Source organism: Heterodontus francisci, chromosome 38, assembly GCF_036365525.1.
Source record: "Heterodontus francisci isolate sHetFra1 chromosome 38, sHetFra1.hap1, whole genome shotgun sequence".
NCBI classification, from domain to species: domain Eukaryota; kingdom Metazoa; phylum Chordata; class Chondrichthyes; order Heterodontiformes; family Heterodontidae; genus Heterodontus; species Heterodontus francisci.
This window is the reverse complement of record NC_090408.1, coordinates 4,528,561-4,549,447: the sequence shown is the minus strand read 5'-3', so window position 1 is coordinate 4,549,447 and position 20,887 is coordinate 4,528,561. Positions and strand designations below refer to the sequence as shown.

General features: G+C 46.0%; 1 protein-coding gene across 6 annotated transcripts in view; it reads left to right on the top strand.

The window, feature by feature from the left end:
* spg21 (SPG21 abhydrolase domain containing, maspardin) overlaps positions 1-20,887 on the top strand; it is a 170,912-nt gene that overhangs the window by 56,966 nt on the left and 93,059 nt on the right. For all 6 annotated transcript variants that reach the window (XM_068017659.1, XM_068017654.1, XM_068017655.1 and 3 more), the window contains one exon: positions 4,191-4,284. In XM_068017659.1, the coding sequence (XP_067873760.1) occupies positions 4,222-4,284 (63 nt within the window). In that variant the 5' untranslated portion in view covers positions 4,191-4,221. The remainder of the gene's footprint in view (positions 1-4,190; positions 4,285-20,887) is intronic.

The following is a 20,887-nucleotide window of genomic DNA, read 5'->3' as shown; positions in this document are numbered from 1 at the left end:
AGGTTATTGCTGAGCAAGTGCTGCTTGATAGCACTGTTGATGACCCCTTCCATCACTTTGCTGATGATCGGGAGTACACTGATGGTGGTAGTTGGCTGGATCGGATTTGTCCTGCCTTTTGTGCACAGGACATACCTGGACAATTTTCCATATTGCCAGGTAGATGCCAGTGTTGTAGCTGTACTGCAACAATTTGACGAGGGGCGTGGCTCGTTCTGGAGCACAAGTCGTCAGTACTATTGCTGGAATGTTGTCAAGCCCCATAGCCTTTGCAGTATCCAGTGCCTTCAGCCGTTTCTTGATATCACGTGGGGTGAATCGGATTACCTGAAGACTGGCATCTGATGCTGGGGACCTGAGGAGGAGACCGAGATGGATCATCCACTCGGGACTTCTGGCTGAAGATGGATGCAAATGCTTCAGCTTTCTCTTTTGCACTGCTGTGCTGGGCTTCCCCATCGTTGAAGATGGAGATATTTGTGGAGCCTCCTCCTCCTGTCAGTTGTTTAATCGTCTGCTTGCATTCACAACTGAATGTGGCAGAGCTTAGTTCTGATCCGTTGGTTGTGGATCTGAACCTATTGTATGCTGCTTCAGGTGTATGGCCTGCAAGTACTCGTGTGTCACCAGGCTGACACCACATTTTGCGGCATGCCTGGTGCTGCTCCTCGCACGCCCTCCTGCATGATGGTGCAGTGGTAACGTCACTGACTTAGTAATCCAGAACACAGGTTAATTCATGGGGACACAGGTTCAAATCCCACGACGACAGCTGGTGGAATTTCAGTTAATTAATTAAAGGGCGGCGCAGTGGTTAGCACCGCAGCCTCACAGCTCCAGCGACCCGGGTTCAATTCTGGGTACTGCCTGTATGGAGTTTGCAAGTTCTCCCTGTGTCTGCGTGGGATTCCTCCGGGTGCTCCGGTTTCCTCCAACATGCCAAAGACTTGCAGGTTGATAGGTAAATTGGCCATTATAAATTGCCCCTAGTATAGGTAGGTGGTAGGGATAGGTGGGGATGTGGTAGGAATATGGAATGAGTGTAGCATGAGTATAAATGGGTGGTTGATGGTCGGCACAGACTCGGTGGGCCGAAGGGCCTGTTTCAGTGCTGTATCTCTAAAACTAAAAAAAAACTCTTCATTGAACCAGGGTTGGTCCCCCGGCTTGATGGTAATGGTAGAGTGGGGGATATGCCAGGCCTTGAGATAACAGATTGTGGTTGAATACAATTCTGCTGCTGCTGATGGCCCACAGCACCTCATGGATGCCCAGTTTTGACTTGCTGGATCTGTTCGAAATCTATCCCATTTAGTAACTTGGTAGTGCCACACATGATGGTGGGTACCCTCAATGTGAAGAAAGGACTTTGTCTCCACAAGGACTGTGTAGTGGTCACTTCTACCAATACTGCCATCGACAGATGCACCTGCGACAGGCAGATTAGTGAGGATGAGGTCAAATAGGTTTTTTTCCTCTTGTCGTGTCTTACTAATTTGATTGAGTTTTTTGAGGAAGTGACGAAGATGATTGATGAGGGAAGGGCGGTGGTTGTTGTCCATATGGACTTTAGTAAAGCCTTTGACAAGGTCCCGCATGGCAGACTGGTGCAAAAGGTTAAGTCACACGGGATCAGAGGTGAGCTGGAAAGATGGATACAGAACTGGCTCAGTCACAGAAGACAGAGGGTAACAGTGGATGGGTGTTTTTCTGAATGGAGGACTGTGACTAGTGGTGTTCCGCAGGGATCAGTGCTGGGACCTTTGCTGTTTGTAGTATATATAAATGATTTGGAGGAAAATGTAGCTGGTCTGATTAGTAAGTTTGCGGACGACACAAAGGTTGGTGGAGTTGCGGATAATGATGAGGATTGTCAGAGGATACAGCAGGATATAGATCGGTTGGAGACTTGGGCGGAGAAATGGCAGATGGAGTTTAATCCGGACAAATGTGAGGTAATGCATTTTGGAAGGTCTAATGCAGATGGGAGGTATACAGTAAATGGCAGAACCCTTAGGAGTATTGACAGGCAGAGAGATCCAGGCGTACAGGTCCACAGGTCACTGAAAGTGGCAACGCAGGTGGATAAGGTAGTCAAGAATGCATACGGCATGCTTGCCTTCATCGGTCGGGGCATAGAGTATAAAAATTGGCAAATCATGTTGCAGCTGTACAGAACCTTAGTTAGGCCACACTTAGAATATTGCGTGCAATTCTGGTTGCCACACTACCAGAAGGACATGGAGGCTTTGGAGAGGGTACAGAGGAGGTTTACCAGGATGTTGCCTGGTCTGGAGGGCATTAGCTATGAGGAGAGGTTGGAAAAACTCAGATTGTTTTCACTGGAGCGACGGAGGTGGAGGGGCGACATGATAGAGGTTTACAAAGTTATGAGCGGCATGGACAGAGTGGATAGTCAGAAGCTTTTTCCCAGGGTGGAAGAGTCAGTTACTAGGGGACATAGGTTTAAGGTGCGAGGGGCAAAGTTTAGAGGGGATGTGCGAGGCAAGTTTTTTACACAGAGGGTGGTGAGTGACTGGAACTTGCTGCCAGGGGAGGAGGTGGAAGCAGATACGATAGCGACGTTTAAGAGAGGTCTTGACAAATATATGAATAGGAAGGGAATAGAGGGATATGGGCCCCGGAAGTGCAGAAGGATTTAGTTTAGGCAGGCATCAAGATTGGCGCAGGCTTGGAGGGCCGAATGGCCTGTTCCTGTGTTGTACTGTTCTTTGTTGTTCTTTGGTTCCCTCACCACCTGCCGCAGACCCTGTCTAGCAGCTATGTCCTTTAGGGCTCAGCCAGCTCGGTCAGTAGTGGTGCTACCAAGCCACTCTTGGTGGGCATTGAAGTCCCCCACCCAAAGTACATTTTGTGCCCTTGCTACCCTCTTCCAGTTGGTGCTCAACATGGCGAAGCACTGATTCATCAGCTGAGTGGGGCCGGTATGTGGTGATCAGCAGGAGGTTTCCTTGCCCATGTTTGACCTGATGCCATGAGACTTCATGGCATCCAGAGTTGATGTTGAGGACTCCCAGGGCAACTCCCTCCTGACTATATACTAATGTGCTGCCACCTTTGGTGAGTCTATCCTGCTGATGGGACAGGACATATCCAGGGATGGTGTTGGTGGTGTCAGGGACATTGTCTGCAAGTGTTGATTCCGTGAGTATGACTATGTCAGACTGATGCTTGACTAGCCTGTGGAGCAGCTCTCCCAGTTTTGGTACAAGATGTTCGTAAGGAGGTCTTTGCAGGGTCGACAGGCCTGGGTTTGCCATTGTCGTTTCCAGTGCCTAGGTCCATCCGGTTTCATTTATTTTCTTAGACTTTGTAGTGGTTTGATGCATTCATTTCAGGGCATTTAAGAGACAACCACATTGCTGTGAGTCTGGAGTCACATGTAGGCCAGACCGGGTAAAGACTGCAGATTTCCTTCCTTCAAGGAAATTAGTGAAGCAGATGGGTTTTTCCAACAATCGACAATGGTTTCCTGATCACCACTAGACTAGCTTTTTTAATTCCAGATTTATTAATTGAATTCAAATTCCACCATCTGCCTTGGTGGGATTTGAACCCATGCCCCCAGAGCATTAACCTGGGGCTCTGGGTTACTAGTGTAGTGCCATTAACACTTCGCCACCGCCTCTTGCATATATTCTGATGCTTGTGCTCTTTTAAACAGTTATTGGTGTACGAAAATCCCGAACGTCTCTGTTGCAAAAGAGTAGAAATACTTTTTGAATTGAGGGAGACAGTGGGAATGTCACTGAACTGGTAGTGCAGAGGCCCAGGGAACACTGGTTCAAATCCCACCAGGGCAGCTGGTGGAATTTAAATTCAGTTAATTAATTAAAATCTGGAATTGAAAACTCGTCTCTGAAATGGTGCCATGAAGCTAACATCGATTGTTGTAAAAACCCATATGGTTCACTAATGTCCTTTAGCGAAGGAAATCTGCCATCTTTACTTGGTCTGGCCTACACGTGACTCCAGACCCACATCAATGTGGTTGACTCTTAACTGACGTCTGAAATGACCTAGCAAGCTACTCAGTTGTCAAAGGCAGTTCGGGTTGAGCAACAAATGCTGGCCTTGCCAATGACGCCCACATCCCATAAAAGAATGAAAAAAAATTACAATTTGAAATACATGTCACAATTACTTGTATTTTATTGTGCTTTATACAGACTTTCTGCAACATTATATGTTCTGGTCACAATGGGTGAGATAAAAATCTCCCCTGATTATAACTGGTTCCGGAGTACAGTACCACTGAAAAAGGCAAGTACTACTTTTTGTTCCCTTAAAGAGAACTGTTTGATCCAAGAGAGATGATCTTTTCTCAATGTGTGTTAAGTGTAATTAAATTATCCTTTTCTGTACTTGTTTTACAAGTAAACTGATAAATTAGCACCCAAGTGCTCCAGTACTCCAGGTGTAGGGTTACCAGTGTCCAGGATTGTACCCATTGCTCCAGGTGCGGGATTTCTCTGCCCACTGCTGCAGGTGTGGGGTACATGTGTCCAGTGCTCCAGGTGTGGGGTACAGTGTCCAGTGCTCCAGGTGTGGGGTACAGTGTCCAGTGCTCCAGGTATGGGGTACATGTGTCCAGTGCTCCAGGTATGGGGTACATGTGTCCAGTGCTCCAGGTAGGGGGTACCAGTGTCTGCACAAAGCACAATCAGCTCCTGAGATTTGTGCTCGATGCCCGTGACTGGATCGTGAGGCCCCATTCACTTCCCTTCTTCCTGCTGCTCAGCATGCTTATGGTTTCAGTGAGCTCTCCACCAGAGCTCCCCACATCTGTCTCTTTTGTGCTCATTTTGTTTATTTCCCTTCCCCAGTCTGCTTTGTATTTATCTACATTAAATGACGTGATTTAGACAGCAGTTCAGCTCCCTGACCTATCCTTAAAAAAAGAAAAAAACTGGACTCTTGAAATAAAAGTAGCAAATATTGGAAACTTCAATAGTTAGCATCTGTGGAGAGAACAGAGTTCATGTTTCAGATCTGGGCCCTTTATCTGTTTTTGTAAAGGGTCTATCGCTGTGTCTTAAATATTCTGGCCAGCTCAGTGTTTACAACATTTTCCACTTCTGTTTCCCTTTTTATTGATATCACTGCAAATTGTTGCTTTTGTTGTATTTGGTTTTTGAAAAGCTGTGAACAGGGATTCACAAAGGGGGAGCTCAAGACACAGTGTGTTTAAAATAAAGCCCTGTTACAATAGACCAGGTGAAAACAGTAACAGACCCCTAGACACCTTTCTCACCTGGTCGTAACAGCATCCCACCTACGTCTAGTTAAGTACATGAGTACGCTAGCCTATTACATCACCACGTAAAGTGGGTTAGGTAATCCCTTTCCATACACCACCTCAATATTATCTGTTTCTTGTTTCTTCTATCTGAGAAACCGTGGATATTGGCAATGGACTTCCCTCCTTATTTCCAGTACATCCACAATGAGCTTTATTCATACTGCTGACTCCTATGGTCTCTTAACTATCTGGCTCTATGCCCGCTTCATTTCTTATCTTTTCCTACAAACTATTGGTGAGATAATGCCTGTTTTACTCCCGGTCTGACCTCATACTTCTTAAAAGTACTGCAGGATTAGTTTTTAAGATGTGTGCTTACTGTGGCTGTTTTACCTGACTCACCTATGCTTATGTTCATTATGGTGCTACCAGTTTTCTGGAATTGTAACGTCGTAATTAGGATTAATATTTGATTTCTGTGCTGCTGACGTTTTATTAATCTCACTGGGCTTGTTAACACTGGCCACAGGCAATGCTTAGTAAAATAGAACATTCTGGAAATGCACAGCAGCTCAGTCAGCTGTCGTTGGAGAAACATGAAATCCATGGTGAGCATTTTTTGATCTCAGATTTCCAACATTTACAGATTATTTCATACTTAATGAATGGAGGGGAATGAGTAGGAGGAAGCACACTCGATTGCTATACCAGAGGAGATGGGAAACCCTGTATGGGAATATGTTTTTAATCACGATTGTTATTGTAAATGGGACCTCTTCTACTGGAATGCAAAGATATTGTTGTGTAAATATCATAAACAACATCCTATTCAACCACTGTTTACAGCTTACGGCTTACAGCTACTTGAACATAAATAGGAACAGGAGTAGGCCATTTGGCCCCTCGTGCCTGCTCTACCATTCATCTAGATCATGGCTGATCTACCTCAGTGCCATTTTCCGCACTGTCCCCATATCCCTTGATATCTTTAATATCTAGAAATCTATCGATCTCTGTCTTGAATATACTCAATGACTGAACCTCCACAGCCCTCTGGAACAGAGAATTCCAAAGATTCACCCTGTGTGTGAAGAAATTCCCCCTCATCTCAGTCCTAAATGGCCTATCTCTTATTATGAGACTGTGTCCCCTGGTTGTTCCCACCAACCACCGCACACCACCGCCCCCCCCAACCAATCCTCCAGCCAGGGGAAAACGCCCTTCCTCCATCCACCCTTTTGAACCCTGTAAAAATTTTGTATGCTTCAATGAGATCACCTCTCATACTTCTAAACTATAGAGAATATAGGCCTAGTTTCCTCAATCTTGCCTCATAGGACAATCCCACCATTCCAGGGATCAGTCTGGTGAACCATCGTTGCACTTCCCTATGGCAAGATTATCCATCCTTAGTAAGGAGACCAAAACTGTACACAATACGCCAAGTGCAGTTTCACCAAGGCTCTATACAATTGCAGCAAGATGCATTTACTCCTGTACTCAAATCCTCTTGCAATAAAGGCCAACATACCATTTGCCTTCCTAATTGCTTGCTACACCTGCATGTTAGCTTTCAGTGACTTATGAGCAAGGACACCCAGGTTCATTTGCACATCAACACTTCCCAATCTCTCTCCATTTCAGAAATGCATTTCTGTTTCTCCTAACAAAGTGGATAACTTCACATTTTTCCGCATTATATTCCATCTGCCATGTTCTTGCCCACTCATTTAGCCTGTCTAAATCCCCTTGAAGCATCTTTGCATCCTTCTCACAAATCGCATTCCCACCTAGTTTTGTCTCATAAGCAAACTTGGAAATAATTATATTTGGTCCCCACCTGCAATTCATTGATATTTAGATTGTGAACAGGTGGGACACGAGCATGGGTCCTTCTAGACACAGCCTGCCAATCTGAGAATGATCGGTTAATTCCTATGTTTTCTGTCCGTTAACCAGTTCTCAATCCATACCAGTATATTACCCCAATCCTAATAGTAATACTGATTTCTTTCAATTCTCATTCTTGCTAGTCCCTTGCTTCTTTAGTATTTCTGGGAGTTTTTTTTGTATCTTCCTCCATGAAGTCGGACAAAGTGCTTAATTTCTCTAACTTTTCCTTATTCCCCATTATAAATTTCCCGATGTATGCCTGTAATGGGCCCACATTTATCTTTGCTTATCTTTTCCTTTTTTACATACCTATAGAAACTTTTACGGTCTATTTTTGTTTCGCGCTAGTTTACTTTCATATTCACACACTATCAGTTTCTTGGTTCTCCTTTGCTGAATTCTAAAATGTTCCCAGTCCTCAGGCTTACTACTTTTTTGTCAACTTTATAAGCCTCTTCCTTTGATCTGATACAATCTTAACTCCTCTTGTTAGCCATGGTTGGATCATCTTTCCTGCTGGGTTTTGTGCCTCAAAGGAATGTAAATTTGTTGTAAACCATGCAGGCAGTTCCCCCGATGCCTCCGTCCATTGCCTGTCTACTCTCAAACCTTTTAATGTTTCCCAGTGTACCACAGTCAATTTGCCCCTCATACTTTTGCAGTTTCTTTTTAGATTTAAGATCCTAGTTTCAGATTCAACTACATCATTTTCAAACTTGATATAAAATTCTATATTCTGGTCACTCTTCCCTAGAAGCTTCTTTAGAACTAGATTATTCATCAGCCCTTTCTCATTGCAAAGGAGATATTCACCAAAGTAGTAGGAATGTGATTTGTAAGTATTTGTGCTACACGAAGATTCTTTTATAAATTGAAGCCTGCAGCATTCAGCATTTGATCCACAGTGATATGCCCTTGACCAATAGCTTGACAGTTGGAGAACACATACTTGGCACAAAAAGGTTCACAGCAGGACGGATGAACATACAAAAATGATTGCCAAAATAAGACTGGCTAGTCCATCAAGCTCGTCTCATAGTCATGTTGCGATTAAACATCATGACCCAAGTGCTCCCACCGACCTGTATCCATGCATTCCACTGAGAGGCACAAACCAGACCGAAAAACCCTCAGGCAATTCAAGGTAGAATTATACTGGGAAATCCTCTCTCCAACTGCCAAAGGCATTGCAAGAGACCATAGTAATTGTGAGGCACATCACCCTACACCCCACCTCCCTTTGTACAAGCATATTATGAGTATAGCAAACAAAGCAGATGAGCTGAGGGCACAGATAGACATGTGGCGGTATGATATCATAGCAATTACAGAAACATGACTTAAGGAGGGGCAGGAATGGCAGTTCCTGGCGAGAGGGTTTTCAGACCCTGATAGGGAGGGGGTTAAGAAAGGAGGGGGAGTGGCAGTTTTGTCAGGGAAACTATTAGAGAGGGATGAAATAGAACCATAGAAAAATTACGGTACAGAAGGAGGCCATTCAGTCCATCGTGTCCGTGCTGGCCGATAAAACTAGCCGCCCAATCTAATCCCACCTTCCAGCACCTGGTCCATAACCTCGCAGGTTACAGCACTTCAGGTGCATGTCTGGGTACCTTCTAAAAGAGTTGAGGGTTTCTGCCTCCTCCACCGTTCCTGGCAGTGATACCCACCACCCTCTGGGTGAAAAAGTCTTTCCTCATGTCCCCTCTAATCCTTCTACGAATCACCTTAAATCTGTGCCCCCGGTAATTGACCTCCACTAGGAGAAACAGGCCCCTCATAATTTTGCACACCTCTATTAAGTCACCCCTCTGCCTCCTCTGTTCTAAGGAAAACAACCCTAGCCTATCCAAAGTCCTGGCAACATTCTTGTAAATCTCTCTCCAGAGCATTTATGCCCTTTCTGTAATGTGGTGACCAGAACTATACGCAATACTCCAGTTGTGGCCTAACCAGCGTTTTATACAGTTCCAGCATTACATCCCTGCTTTTGAATTCAATCCCTCAGCCAATAAAGGAAAGCATTCCATATGCCTTCTCACACTATCTACCTGTCCTGCCACCTTCAGGGACCTGTGGACATGCACTCCAAAGTCTCTCACTTCTACCCCTCTCAATATCCTCCTGTTTATAGTGTATTACCTCACTTTATTTGCCCTCCCCAAATGCATTACCTCACGCTTTTCTGGATTGAATTCCATTTGCCACTTTTCCACTCACTCAACCAAACCATTGATATCTTTCCGGAGTCTACGGTTAAACTCTTCACTTTCAACTACACAGCCAATTTTTATGTCATTAACAAATTTCCCAATCATGCCTCCCAAATTTAAGTCCTAAGTCATTAAAATATACCAGAAACAGCAAGTGACCCAACACTGAGCCCTCTGGAACGCCATGGAAACAGCTTTCCATTCACCAAAACATCCATCAACTACTACCCTTTGTTTCCTGGCCCTGAGCAAATTCTTATAAAGTGATAGAGTTATACAGCACAGAAACAGGCCCTTCGGCCTATCGTGTCCGTGCTGGCCATCAAGCACCTATCTATTCCAGTCCCATTTTTCAGCACATGGCCCGTAGCCTTGTATGCTACGGTGTTTCGAGTGCTCATCTAAATATTTCTTTAATGTTGTGAGGGATCCTGCCTCTACTGCCCCTTCAGGCAGTGTGTTCCAGATTCTAACCACCCTCGGGGCGAAACATTTTTTCCTCAAATCCCCTCTGAACCTCCTGCCCCTTACCTTAAATTAGAATTAGAATTAGAACATGACAGCGCAGTACAGGCCCTTCGGCCCTTGATGTTGCGCCGACCTGTGAAACCATCTGACCTACACTATTCCATTTTCATCCATATGTCTATCCAATGACCACTTAAATGCCCTTAAAGTTGGCGAGTCTACTACTGTTGCAGGCAGGGTGTTCCACGCCCCTACTACTCTCTGAGTAAAGAAACTACCTCTGACATCTGTCCTATATCTATCACCCCTCAACTTAAAGCTATGTCCCCTCGTGTTTGCCATCACCATCCGAGGAAAAAGACTCTCACTATCCACCCTATCCAACCCTCTGATTATCTTATATGTCTCTATTAAGTCACCTCTCCTCCTCCTTCTCTCCAACGAAAACAACCTCAAGTCCCTCAGCCTTTCCTCGTAAGACCTTCCCTCCATACCAGGCAACATCCTAGTAAATCTCCTCTGCACCCATAGCTTCCACATCCTTCCAATAATGCGGTGACCAGAACTGCACGCAATACTCCAGGTGCGGTCTCACCAGAGTTTTGTACAGCTGCAGCATGACCTTGTGGCTCCGAAACATGATCCCCCTACTAATAAATGCTAACACACCATATGCCTTCTTAACAGCCCTATTAACCTGGGTAGCAACCTTCAGGGATTTATGCACCTGACACCAAGATCTCTCTGTTCATCTACACTACCAAGAATCGTCCCATTAGCCCAGTACTCTGCATTCCTGTTACTCCTTCCAAAGTGAATCACCTCGCACTTTTCCGCATTAAACTCCATTTGCCATCTCTCAGCCCAGCTCTGCAGCCTATCTATGTCCCTCTGTACCCTACAACATCCTTCGGCACTATCCACAACTCCACCGACCTTAGTGTCATCCGCAAATTTACTAACCCACCCTTCTACACCCTCTTCCAGGTCATTTATAAAAATGACAAACAGCAGTGACCCCAAAACAGATCCTTGCGGTACACCACTAGAAACTATACTCCAGGATGAACATTTACCATCAACCACCACCCTCTGTCTTCTTTCAGCTAGCCAATTTCTGATCCAAAGCTCTAAATCACCTTCAACCCCATACTTCCGTATTTTCTGCAATAGCCTACCGTGGGGAACCTTATCAAACGCCTTACTGAAATCCATATACACCACATCCACTGCTTTACCCTCATCCACCTGTTTGGTCACCTTCTCGAAAAGCTCAATAAGGTTTGTGAGGCACGACCTACCTGTCACAAAACCGTGCTGACTATCGCTAATGAACTTATTCTTTTCAAGATGATTATAAATCCTGTCTCTTATAACCTTTTCCAACATTTTACCCACAACCGAAGTAAGGCTCACAGGTCTATAATTACCAGGGCTGTCTCTACTCCCCTTCTTGAACAAGGGGACAACATTTGCTATCCTCCAGTCTTCCGGCACTATTCCTGTCGACAATGACGACATAAAGATCAAGGACAAAGGCTCTGCAATCTCCTCCCTGGCTTCCCAGAGAATCCTAGGATAAATCCCATCTGGCTCAGGGGACTTATCCATTTTCACACTTTCCAAAATTGCTAACACCTCCTCCTTGTGAACCTCAATCCCATCTAGCCTAGTAGCCTGAATCTCAGTATTCTCCTCGACAACATTTTCTTTCTCTACTGTAAATACTGACGCAAAATATTCATTTAACGCTTCCCCTACCTCCTCTGATTCCACACACAACTTCCCACTACTATCCTTGATTGGCCCTGTTCTAAGTCTAGTCATTCTTTTATTCCTGATATACCTATAGAAAGCCTTAGGGTTTTCCCTGATCCTATCCACCAATGACTTCTCGTGTCCTCTCCTTGCTCTTCTTAGCTCTCCCTTTAGATCCTTCCTGGCTTGCTTTTAACTCTCAAGCGCCCTAACTGAGCCTTCACGTCTCATCCTAACATAAGCCGCCTTCTTCCTCTTGAGAAGCGCTTCAACTTCTTTAGTAAACCACGGCTCCCTCGCTCGACAACTTCCTCCCTGCCTGTCAGGTACATACTTATCAAGGACACGCAGTAGCTGCTCCTTGAATAAGCTCCACATTTCGATTGTTCCCATCCCCTGCAGTTTCCTTCCCCATCCTACGCATCCTAAATCTTGCCTAATCACATCATAATTTCCTTTCCCCCAGCTATAATTCTTGCCCTGCGGTATATGCCTGTCCCTGCCCATCGCTAAGGTAAACCTAACCGAATTGTGGTCACTATCACCGAAGTGCTCACCTACATCTAAATCTAACACCTGGCCGGGTTCATTACCCAGTACAAAATCCAATGTGGCATCGCCCCTGGTTGGCCTGTCCACATACTGTGTCAGAAAACCCTCCTGCACACACTGGACAAAAACTGACCCATCTAAAGTACTCGAACTATAGTATTTCCAGTCGATATTTGGAAAGTTAAAGTCCCCCATAACAACTACCCTGTTACTCTCGCCCCTGTCGAGAATCATCTTCGCTATCCTTTCCTCTACATCTCTGGAACTATTCGGAGGTCTATAAAAGACTCCCAACAGGGTGACCTCTCCTCTCCTGTTTCTAACCTCGGCCCATACTACCTCAGTAGACGAGTCCTCAAACGTCCTTTCTGTCGCTGTCATACTCTCCTTGATTAACAATGCCACACCCCCCCCTCTTTTACCATCTTCTCTGTTCTTACTGAAACATCTAAATCCCGGAATCTGCAACATCCATTCCTGCCCCTGCTCTACCCATGTCTCCGAAATGGCCACTACATCGCGATCCCAGGTACCAACCCATGCTGCAAGCTCACCCACCTTATTCCGGATGCTCCTGGCGTTGAAGTAGACACACTTTAAACCAGGTTCTTGCTTGCCAGTGCCCTCTTGCGTCCTTGTAACCTTATCCCTGACCTCACTACTCTCAACATCCTGTCCACTGGCACTACAATTTAGGTTCCCATTCCCCTGCTGAATTAGTTTAAACGCCCCCGAAGAGCACTCGCAAATCTCCCCCCCCAGGATATTTGTACCCCTCTGGTTCAGGTGAAGACCACCCTGTTTGTAGAGGTCTCACCTACCCCAGAAAGAGCCCCAATTATCCAAGAAACCAAAACCCTCCCTCCTGCACCATCCCTGCAGCCACGTGTTCAACTCCTCTCTCTCCCTATTCCTCGCTTCGCTATCACGTGGCACGGGCAACAACCCAGAGATAACAACTCTGTTTGTTCTCGCTCTAAGCTTCCACCCTAGCTCCCTGAATTTCTGTCTTAAATCCCCATCTCTCTTCCTACCTATGTCGTTGGTGCCTATGTGGACCACGACTTGGGGCTGCTCCCCCTCCCCCTTAAGGATCCCAAAAACACGATCCGAGACATCACGAACCCTGGCACCTGGGAGGCAACATACCAACCGTGAGTCTCTCTCGTTCCCACAGAACCTCCTATCTGTTCCCCTAACTATGGAGTCCCAAATGACCAATGCTCTGCTCCTCTTCCCCCTTCCCTTCTGAGCAACAGGGACAGACTCTGTGCCAGTAACCTGTACCCCATTGCTTACCCCTGGTAAGTCGTCCCCCGCAACAGTATCCAAAACGGTATACCTGTTGTTGAGGGAAATGGCCACAGGGGATCCCTGCACTGCCTGCTGGTTCCCTCTCCTTCCCCTGACGGTAACCCATCTACCTACTTCTTTTACCTGAGGTGTGACTACCTCCCCATAACTCCTCTCAATAACCCCCTCCGCCTCCCGAATGATCCGAAGTTCATCCAGCTCCAGCTCCAGTTCCCTAACGCAGTTCTCGAGGAGCTGGGGTTGGGTGCACTTCCCGCAGATGCAGTCAGCAGGGACACTCTTGGCGACCCTTACCTCCCACATTCTGCAGGAGGAACATACAACTGCCTTAACTTCCATTCCCACTATTCTAAATTCCCAACAAATCTACTGAAAAACCAAAAAAAAAAATCAAAACTTGTTAGGTTAGCAATCCAACAGACAGAACTTCTTAAATAAAAAGCTTACCTTATCAACACAACAGAGTCCTTTTTTTGGTTAGAGGAGGAGGGTGGGTGGGAGACACTACATGTGTAGTGTCTCGGGTACAGCCACCACCCAAATATATAGTTTTTACTTACCCAGCAGTCCCCTGGTCCTCCGAAAACAAAAGGGAATTAACTTTTAAACTTACACTGAAATTGACTTCCCAGCTGTAAGCCTTCTCTCGCACCTTCGCTACTGTCAAAGCTGCAGTCACCAAAACTAAAAAAAAAAAATCTATGCCCCTTGGTTATTGACACCTCCGTGAAGGGAAGAAGTTTCTTCCTATCTACCCTATCTATGCCCCTCATAATTTTGTATACCTCAATCGGTCCCCCTTCAGCCTTCTCTGCTCTAAGGAAAATAACCTGGGCCTATCCAGTCTCTCTTCATAGCTGAAATGCTCCAGCCCAGGCAATATCCTGTGAATCTCCTCTGTACCCTCTCTAGTGCAGTTACTTCCTTCCTAGAGGGTGGTGATCAGAACTGTACACAGTACTTCAGTTGTGGCCTGACTAGTGTTTTCCACAGCTCCATACAGCTCTTGTATTCTGTGTTTCAGTTAATAAAGGCAAGTATCCCATATGCCTTCCTAACCACATTATCTACCTTTGCTGTTTGCTATCTACCCAGTTCTGAAGAAGCGTCACTGACCTGAAAGGTTAACTCCTCTTCTCTCTCCACAGATGCTGCCAGACCTGCTGAGTATTTCCAGCATTTCTTGTTTTTATTATCTACCTTTTCTGCTGCCTTCAATGATCTATGGACAAGTACACCAAGGCCCCTCTGAACTTCCTCGGGCCCTACCATCCATTGTCTTTTCCCTTGCCTTGTTAATCCTCCCAAAATGCATCACTTCACACTTCTCCGCATTAAATTCCATTTGCCACTCTGCCCATCTATATCATGCTGTAATCTAAGGCTATCCTCACTATGACATCTGCAATTTTCGTGTCATCTGCAAACTTGCTGATCATAACTCCTATAGTCACGTCTAAATCATTAATGTACACTACAAATAGCAAGGGTCCCAGCACCGATCCCTGCGGTACACCACTGGTCACAGGCTTCCAATTGCAAAAACAACCCTCGATCAGCACCCTCTGCCTCCTGCCACTAAGCCAATTTTGGATCCAATTTGCCAAGTTGCTCTGTCTCCCATGGGCTCTTCTTGACCAATCTTCCACGCGGGACCTTATCAAAAGCCTTACTGAAGTCCATGTAGACTATTTCAACTGCTTTACCCTCATCTACACATCTAGTCACCTCCTTGAAAATTTCAGTCAAAACTGTTAGACATGATCTCCCCCTGACAGAGCCATGCTGACTATCCTTGATTAATCCCTGCCTCCCCAAGTGGAGAATAATCCTGTCCTTCAGAATTCTTTCCAATATTTTCCCAACCACTGATGTTAGACTCACCAGCCTGTAATTACTTGGTTTATCCCTACTACCCTTCTTGAATAATGGTACCACATTCGCTATCCTCCAGTTCTCTGTCTCCTCTCCTGTGGTTAGAGAGGATTTGAAAATTTGTGTCAGAGCCCCGACAATCTCCTCCCTTGCCTCACATAACAGCCTGGGATACATCTAATCTGGGTCTGGGGATTCTGGATCCAACCTGCCACATTCCCCTGTATCCCATGGGCTTTCATTTTACTGACTAGTCTGCCATGTGGGACATTGTCAAATGCCTTACTAAAATCCATGCAGACCACATCCATTGCACTACCCTCATCAATACTACTTGTTACTTCTTCATAAAACTCAATTAAGTTAGTAAGACATGACCTTCCTTTAACAAATCCATTCTGACTATCCCTGATTAATCCATGCCTTTCTAAGTAGCAGTTTATCCTGTCCCTCAGAATAGATTCTAACAATTTGTTCGAACTTGTTTGCATTGGAGTGCTGACTTGGGTTGCATTAGAATGTTAAAGTGGAAGTTTGGTGACTGAGGATAATTAAGGGTTAATTTTATCTTAAGTCTTGCCTGTCTTTTATTTAGCAAATTAACTTAACAGTTGCTGTTTGGGTTGGAGAAGGTGAATTTTAGACCAGCTTTAAACAGAGTTCACTCAGGCTCTGCTTGCAGCTGCACCTTTTTAATTAGAGAATTGGCTTAAACCAATTTTCAGGGGCTAGAGTCAGTCAGTATAAAAGTGGGCCATCTTACAGTGCTGAACTTGTTTGCACAAGAGTGCTGACTTGGGTTACATTAGAGTATTAAAGTGGAAGTTTGGTGACTGAGGAAGTTCGGTGAGGAGGGAGCGAGGAGCTCCTTTCATTTCCTACCTGTCCTCAGATTGAGGGGAGCCGAGAGTTTCCAAAGAGCACAGCTGACTGGTGAGTAAGTCCTGGTGCGTATTTTTCAATGTGGATTGATTTGTAAGTCATTATTTTAACAAGACTTAGTTGTTTTTTTCAATTATATTCTTCTAAAGTTTTAAATTTAAAGGGTTTAGTCATGGCAGGAGAGCTTGAAGCCGTGGTTTGCACCTCTTGCTGCATGCAGGAATCTGGGAACATTTCCAGTCCCCGGGACTGGCATGTGTGCAGGAAGTGTGTACAGCTGCAGCTCCTGGAAGCTCGGGTTTCAGAGCTGGAACGGCGGCTTGAAACACTGTGGAGCATCCGCGAATCTGAGAGCATTGTGGATAGCATGTATAGAGAGGTGGTCACACCGCAGCTGAAGGGACTTGAGGAAGGAAGGGAATGGGTGACTACCAGGCAGTCCAAGAGAATCAGACAGGTAGTTCAGGGGTCCCCTGGGGTCCCGCTTTCAAATCGGTATTCCATTTTGGAGGCTGATGAGGCTGGTTCCTCCAGGGAGTGCGGACAGAGCCAAGCTTCTGGCACCGCAAGCAGCCTGTCTACACAGGAAGGGGGAAAGAGAGGAAGAGCAATAGTAATAGGGGATTCTATAGTCAGGGGAACAGATAGGCGCTACTGTGGCCATCAACGTGACTCCAGGATAGTGTGTTGCCTCCCTGGTGCCAGGGTCCGGGATGTCATTGAACGGCTGCAGGGCATTCTGAAGGGGGAGGGTGATAAGGCAGAGGTCATGGTACATGTTGGTACCAATGACGTAGGTAGAAAGAGGGATGACGTCTTGCATCAAGAATTCAGGGAGTTCGGCAGTAGACTAAAAAGCAGGACCTCTCGGGTTGTAATCTCTGGATTACTCCCAGTGCCACGTGCTAGCGAGTATAGAAATAGGAGAATAGCACAGATGAATGTGTGGCTTAAGAGTTGGTGCAGGAGGGAGGGTTTTAGATTCCTGGACCACTGGGACCGTTTCTGGGGAAGGTGGGACCTGTTCAAGCGGGACGGTCCACATCTGAACCAGAGGGGGACTAACATCCTTGCTGGCAGGTTTGCTAGTGCTGTTGGGAGGAGTTTAAACTAATTTGACAGGGGGAGGGGATGCAGACTCCTAGCAGAATAGGGACACAGCTAAACACAGGAAAGCGAACAAGTCAGAGGGAATACAGCGGAAGTAAGTTTCAAGGGAGTAAGACCTGGATGGAAGACCTCTACTTTAATGCCAGGAGTATTGCAGGTAAAATGGATGAGTTAAGGGCAATGATTGACACGTGGAATTGTGATATAGTAGCCATCACGGAGACATGGTTGAGGGAGGGGCAGGATTGGCAGCTCAATATCCCGGGATATAGAATCTTCAGGCGAGACAGAGGAGGGGGCATTGCAATATTAGTTAAGGAGTCAGTTACTGCAGTGAGGAGAGATGATATCTTGGAGGGGGCATCAAATGAAGCTTTATGGGTAGAGTTTAGGAATAAAAAAGGGACAGCCACATTGCTAGGTGTTTATTATCGACCCCCAGATAGTCAGTGGGAAATTGAGGAGCAAATATGTGTGCATTTTGCAGAGGTGTGTAAAAATACTAATAGGGTAATTATATTAGGTGATTTCGACTTTCTCAACATTAATTGTTGAGAAGGAAAAGAGAGGCTTTTAGCAAATACAAGGAGAGCAAATCAACGGAAGCATTAGTGGAGTGCAGAAAGTGTAGGATGGAGCTGAAGAAAGCAATTAGGAGAGCAAAGAGGGGATATGAGAAAGCTCTGGCTGGTAAAAGTAGGGAAAATCCCAAGATATTCTGTAAGTATATCAATGGGAAGAGGATAACCAGGGAAAAAGTAGGACCCATTAGGGGCCAAGGGGGAAATTTGTGGGTGGAGCCAGAGGACATTGGTAGGGTGTTGAACGAATATTTCACATCTGTTTTCACCCAAGCGAAAGAGGATGTAGATATGGAACTCAGAGAGAGAGACTGTGTGGTTCTTGAGCAAATTGTCACAGGGAGTGACAAGGTATTGGAGGTTTTGGCAGGCTTAAAAGTAGACAAATCTCCAGGTCCAGACGATTTGTGTCCCAGGATGCTGTGGGAGGCGAGGGTGGAGATTGCAGGGGCTCTGACCCTGATTTTTAATTCCTTTCTGGCCACAGGGGAGGTGCCACAGGACTGGAGAACAGCTAATGTGGTCCCACTATTTAAGAAAGGTATTAGAGATAAGCCAGGGAACTACAGACCAGTGAGGCTCACTTCAGTGGTAGGGAAACTATTGGAGAAAATTCTGAAGGAGAGAATCTATCTCCACCTGGAGAGGCATAATTTGATTAGGAATAGTCAACATGGCTTTGTCAGCGGGAGGTCATGCCTAACAAATTTGATTGAATTTTTTGAGCATGTGACCAGGTGTGTAGATGAGGGTAGTGCAGTTGATGTAGTTTACATGGATTTCAGCAAAGCCTTTGACAAGGTCCCACATGGGAGACTTATCAAGAAAGCAAATGCACATGGGATGCAAGGTAACTTGATCAGGTGGATTTAAAATTGACTCAGCTGTAGGAGACAGAGAGTGATGACAGACGGCTGTTTTAGTGACTGGAAGCCAGTGTCCAGTGGCGTACCACAGGGATCTGTGCTGGGTCCCCTATTGTTTGTCATTTATATAAATGACATAGATGACAATGTGGGGGGGAGGATCAGTAAGTTCGCGGATGACACAAAGATTGGCCAAGTGGTTAACAGTGAGGTGGAATGTCTTAGGTTACAGGAAAAGGATTCGGTTGTGTGTAGGTAAGGTAAGGCTTTTTCTATTTCTCTTGTTTTATCGTGTGATTGGTTAAAAACTTGGGAATTTAGAATAGTGGGAATGGAGGTTAAGGCAGTTGAATGTTCCTCCTGCAGAATGTGGGAGGTAAGGGTCGCCAAGGGTGTCCCTGCTGACTGCATCTGCGGGAAGTGCACCCAGCTCCAGCTCCTCGAGGACCGCGTTAGGGAACTAGAGCTGGAGGAACTTCGGATCATTCGGGAGGCGGAGGGGATTATTGAGAGGCGTTATCGGGAGGCAGTCACACCTCAGGTAAAAGAAGAAGGTAGATGGGTTACCGTCAGGGGAAGGAGAGGGAACCAGCAGGCAGTGCAGGGATCCCCTGTGGCCGTTTCCCTCAACAACAGGTATACCGTTTTGGATACTGTTGGGGGAGACGACTTACCAGGGGTAGGCAATGGGATACAGGTCTCTGGCGTAGAGTCTGTCCCTGTTGCTCAGAAGGGAAGGGGTAAGAGGAGCAGAGCATTAGTCATTGGGGACTCCATAGTTCGGGGAACAGATAGGAGGTTTTGTGGGAACGAGAGAGACTCACGGTTGGTGTGTTGCCTCCCAGGTGCCAGGGTTCGTGATGTCTCGGATCGTGTTTTTGGGATCCTCAAGGGGGAGGGGGAGCAGCTGCAAGTCGTGGTACACATAGGCACCAACGACATAGGTAGGAAGACAGATGGGGATTTAAGGCAGAAATTCAGGGAGCTAGGGTGGAAGCTTAGAGCGAGAACAAACAGAGTTGTTATCTCTGGGTTGTTGCCCGTGCCACGTGCTAGCGAAGTGAGGAATAGGGAGAGAGAGGAGTTGAACACGTGGCTGCAGGGATGGTGTAGGAGGGAGGGTTTTGGTTTCTTGGATAATTGGGGCTCTTTCTGGGGTAGGTGGGACCTCTACAAACAGGATGGTCTTCACCTGAACCAGAGGGGTACCAATATCCTGGGGGGGAGATTTGCGAGTGCTCTTCGGGGGGGTTTAAACTAATTCAGCAGGGGGATGGGAACCTAAATTGTAGTTCCAGTGTGCAGGATGTTGAGAGTAGTGAGGTCAGGGATAAGGTTATAAGGACACAAGAGGGCACTGGCAAGCAAGAGCTTGGTTTAAAATGTGTCTACTTCAACGCCAGGAGCATCCGGAATAAGGTGGGTGAGCTTGCAGCATGGGTTGGTACCTGGGACCTCGATGTTGTGGCCATTTCAGAGACATGGGTAGAGCAGGGACAGGAATGGATGTTGCTTGTTCCGGGATTTAGATGTTTCAGTAAGAACAGAGAAGATGGTAAAAGAGGGGGGGATGTGGCATTGTTAATCAAGGAAAGTATTACAGCGGAAGTAAGGACGTTTGAGGACTCGTCTACTGGGGTAGTCTGGGCCGAGGTTAGAAACAGGAGAGGAGAGGTCACCCTGTTGGGAGTTTTCTATAGACCTCCAAATAGTTCCAGAGATGTAGAGGAAAGGATGGCAAAGATGATTCTTGACAGGGGCGAGAGTAACAGGGTAGTGGTTATGGGGGACTTTAACTTTCCAAATATTGACTGGAAATACTAGCGTTCGAGTACTTTAGATGGGTCAGTTTTTGTCCAGTGTGTGCAGGAGGGTTTTCTGACACAGTATGTAGACAGGCCAACCAGGGGCGATGCCACATTGGATTTGGTACTGGGTAATGAACCCGGCCAGGTGTTAGATTTAGAAGTTGGTGAGCACTTTGGTGATAGTGATCACAATTCGGTTAGGTTTACCTTAGCGATGGGCAGGGACAGGCAGATACAGCAGGGCAAGAATTATAGCTGGGGGAAAGGAAATTATGATGCGATTAGGCAAGATTTAGGATGCGTA